Consider the following 3,811-nt stretch of genomic DNA (forward strand, 5'->3'; position numbering starts at 1 on the left):
GAATGGTATTGAGTGGTTCCTTTCCAACCCCTCCAGGTGTTTGGATCCTTTCTCCCTCCCCGTGTGCACACTTACATCTTAATGCCTTGGAAAAAAATAATTCCACACAGCCTCTAAACCAGCATTTAAAAGCTTTGTTTAATAAAAAAAAATTAAAATGGAGGGAACATCCAGTGAATGTGATAAAATTACTTCCCATTGTGCCACACTTGGACTTTGCCATGAAACCCACGGATCCCACGCACCAGTGAACTCCAAGGCTTTGCTGTCACCCCTGGGCATTTTCCAGCCCCTTCCTTCCACGGCTCAGATGTTAGGCACCAGCAAAGAGGATAAAATAAAAAAGAGGGGGAAAAAAAATGGACCGGTGTAACCTTGGGAGGAAGAAATGGTGAAACTGGATTCATTATTTTCAAGTGATGGAGGGTGGAGCAGAATCCTTCATTGTAATGCAAAGAGATGCCATCCTGGAGCTCCCGCAGCCCTGTCGAGGGCCTTTCTCCCTCAGCCGGGAAAATATTTGGGTCTTAGAAACAAAAAAAATAATTTTGCTTTTTGAGCAGAAGAAAACCAGCAGCAAAGGTGAATTTTGATGTGAAGGAGGAGGCTGGAGAAAGGAGCCTGGTGGCTCATCCTTCAGGATGAACCTGCCTGGATGATGTTCCCTGGGAGATGCTGGGATGCCGGCAGTATTTCGGGATACCCTTGTGGAGCAGCCGCCGGGATGGGAAGGGGGGGATCCCGCCTGGGGACTGTCAGGGATCGCCCCTTCCCCCTCCCGGCCCTTGCGATGGGAGCCGGGCTCGCAGCGCCGAAATCCACCTCGGTTTTTGCCTCAAAAATCACTCCTGCACTTCGCAGCCCGGAGGGGCCGGGGTTTCAGCAGCCCCCCCCCCGAGGATGGCGGGGACGGGGGGGGCGGAAAGAATCCTCTTTGCGATTGAGAAGGGAGCGGAAAAAAAATGGGTTCGTTTTTGGTGCTTTGTGCTTTGTTTTTGTTCTTTTTTCCAAGCGCCGTCAAACCTCATCCGTGGGTAGAACGAGAACGAAGCCGCCAAGTCTTGAGAACGTTTCTTTTTGTTGTAAAAAATAAAAGTATAAATTTTAAAACATAATAATATAAAAAAAAATAATAAAAATAAAAGAAAGGGCGGTGTGTGGAAATGCCGGAAATTTCCCAGCAGCGTTTCCCGATGTGCTGGATTTCCTGGGGGAAGAGGCGAGGGGACGAGCCCCGCCGCCGCCTCGTTCCATCCCCTCGATGCCAGCAGGGACGCGGTGCCCAGGCTGGGGGGCTCGGGGGGTCTCCGGGCTTTATTCTTCACCTCACTTCGCCGAACTTCCCAGGAGCTGCAGAGATTTTTGCCGCTCCGTCTGCGCGGACGGGGCAGGGGGGCTGCACGCCGTGTGTCCCTCATTTGCTACTCAGGAATTAAGAACAACGATAAAAACGTTTTTCCCCCGTAAATCTGAACACGGGCGCTCGAGAGCTCTTCTGCCAGAATCCCCCCCGCCGCTGCCAGGCGTGGATTTGTTTTATTTTCTTGCTCCAGCCGCTCCCCGTCCTCCAAAAGGCAGCGGCAGCCCCGGCCGCTCGACCTTCAGTTACAATTCAATTTACCTTCAATCAAATAATAATGAAATTGCACTTCAGGGGCACCCTTATAAAATTAATTCTGCCGAGATAAGTTGCACTTCAGAAGATTTATTGTTGCCGTTCAATGGGTCTGTAAGGTATACGCGGGATCCCGGGTGTCTGCGGGGTTCGGCTGCCGGTGTCCGGCCGCAGGAGAGCGGGACCGGGCCGGGAGCGGAGCCCCGCGCCCCTCCGGACCGACCCCCACCCCGGGATCGGTTCCCCCCCAACCCCGGCCGGCCGGGAGCCCCGTCGGGGCGGCTGTGCGGGGCAGGCACGGCGGGGACACGGAGCCCCGACCGGGCGGGCACAGACAGAGGCACAAACGCGCGATGAGCCGCGCAGATACACCCCCGCAGTCCTCGGCGGGTGCGCTTGCCCCGCTGCCTCCCCAGTTTCCAAAACCCCGGAGAGTCTAAAAATAAAATAAAAGTTTAAAAAAAAAAAATTCAAAAGTCCCAAACAAACAAAAAAATCAAAAAGACTCAAAACCAACCAACAAAAAAAGCACCGACGCGAGGCCGGAGGGGCGCGGACGGGGCGGGAGGTGGGGGTCCCACCCACGGGCTGCCGTCGGGGCCAGCGGTCGGGGGGCGACGCCGGGGCGGTGTGAGGGGAAGGCGGGCAGGGAGGGGGGGATTACCACGTCCTGCCGTAGAGCAGGTTGGGGCTGACCATGCCGCCGTTGTAGTCGACGCCGGCCGAGTCCAGGGGGGCCAGGGGGGGCACCTGGCCGTGCAACGCCGGCGGGCTGGGCGACAGCTCCTCCAGGTCGGCCGCCTGCCCCAGCGAGCCGGGGTGCGGGTGGGCAGCGGCGGCGGGGGCGGCGGGGGCCGGGGGCTGCCCGGGGGCCGGGGTACCGCTGCCCGGCGGAGGGCAGGGCTTGCCGTCCTTCACCAGCACGGGCACGGCGACGCGGCGGGGCGAGGGTTGCTGGCAGAGGCCGGGGCCGCCGTCGGGGTGCAGCTGCTGGGCGGCCGCCTTGTCCTTGGCCTGGCGCTTCATCTTGTAGCGGTGGTTCTGGAACCAGATCTTCACCTGGGTGGGGGTGAGGTGGATCAGGCTGGCCAGGTGCTCCCGTTCTGGCGCCGAGAGGTATTTCTGCTGCTTGAACCGTCGCTCCAGCTCGTAGACCTGTGCCTGGGAGAAGAGCACCCTCCTCTTCCTCCGCGGGGCCGCGTGGAGCGGGACGATGCCCTTGGCGCCCTCCGCGATGCCGCTCAGGCCGCTCATCCCGGCCACGTTCATCCCCGCCGACGGGCCCATGAACCTGGAGACTGAGCGGGACAAGGGGCTCAGCGCCGGCGGGCGCCCCGTCGGGGCCCGCGGGTGTCCCCGTCCACATCCTCCCGCCCCCGTCCCCCCCCATCTCCGCCCCCCGCCCGCACTTACTGCTGGAGTACCGGGGGTCTCCGCCGGCCCCGTACCACCCGCCGCTCCCCGCCGCGCCGCTCCGCATCCCCTCGGGGTAGGCGGGCAGCTCGCCCATGTTGCCCAGCCCGCCGTTGCAGTAGCCCCCGACGGCTCCGTGGGGGAACTGGGAGACGCCGTGGGGCATGTGGTAAGCGGCCGTCCCGGTGGGACCCGCCACGACGTGCTGGGAGACGGTGGCTGCGGGGGGGGGGCACGGGCGGCTGCCGGTATGGCCCGAGGGGGGAGCCCAGCCCGCCCGCCCCGTCCATGCCGCCGAACTTCTTGTAGCTCTCCTCCATCGGGCTGAGGATATCGGTGACCGAGAAGGGCGTCGTGTGCTTGGGGCTCAGCGACATGGCGCGACGGGCCGGGCCAGGCCGGGCCGAGCCAAGCCGGGCCGAGCCGGGCCGGGTGCTTTCCGGCACCGGCGAACCGTCGGCGGGCGAGGCGCGGCGAGGCGGCCACCAGCCCCGGGCGCCGGTAGCTCGCCGTTTCTTTTAGCCCGGCGCCAGGTTTACGCCAGACACGGGGGGGCGGAGCGAGAGAGCCCGGCGGGGGAGAGCGGCGGCGGGCGGCCCCGTCCCCTCCCCGCCTCCCGCCGCCCTCCCGGCCCCCTCCTCCCGGCCATTGTCCTGCGCCCGCCGGACGCCTCTTAAGCCCGGTCGGCCCCGGGACAGCAGCCGGAGCGGCCCCGGTCCCGGATCTCGCGCCCTGAGCCCGTAAGTACCTGACCGAGCCCCCCCCCCCGCATCAGGAGCGGGG

General features: G+C 63.1%; 1 protein-coding gene across 1 annotated transcript; it reads right to left on the bottom strand.

The window, feature by feature from the left end:
* Positions 1–2,275: 2,275 nt before the first annotated feature.
* Positions 2,276–3,405, bottom strand: NKX2-4 (NK2 homeobox 4). Its single transcript, XM_030448111.1, is given in 4 exon segments — positions 2,276–2,416; positions 2,450–2,913; positions 3,029–3,255; positions 3,257–3,405. Coding segments are annotated over 4 exon segments (981 nt in total).
* Positions 3,406–3,811: the final 406 nt, after the last annotated feature.

The sequence above is a fragment of the Calypte anna genome, chromosome 3 (genome assembly GCF_003957555.1).
Source record: "Calypte anna isolate BGI_N300 chromosome 3, bCalAnn1_v1.p, whole genome shotgun sequence".
Lineage (NCBI taxonomy): Eukaryota > Metazoa > Chordata > Aves > Apodiformes > Trochilidae > Calypte > Calypte anna.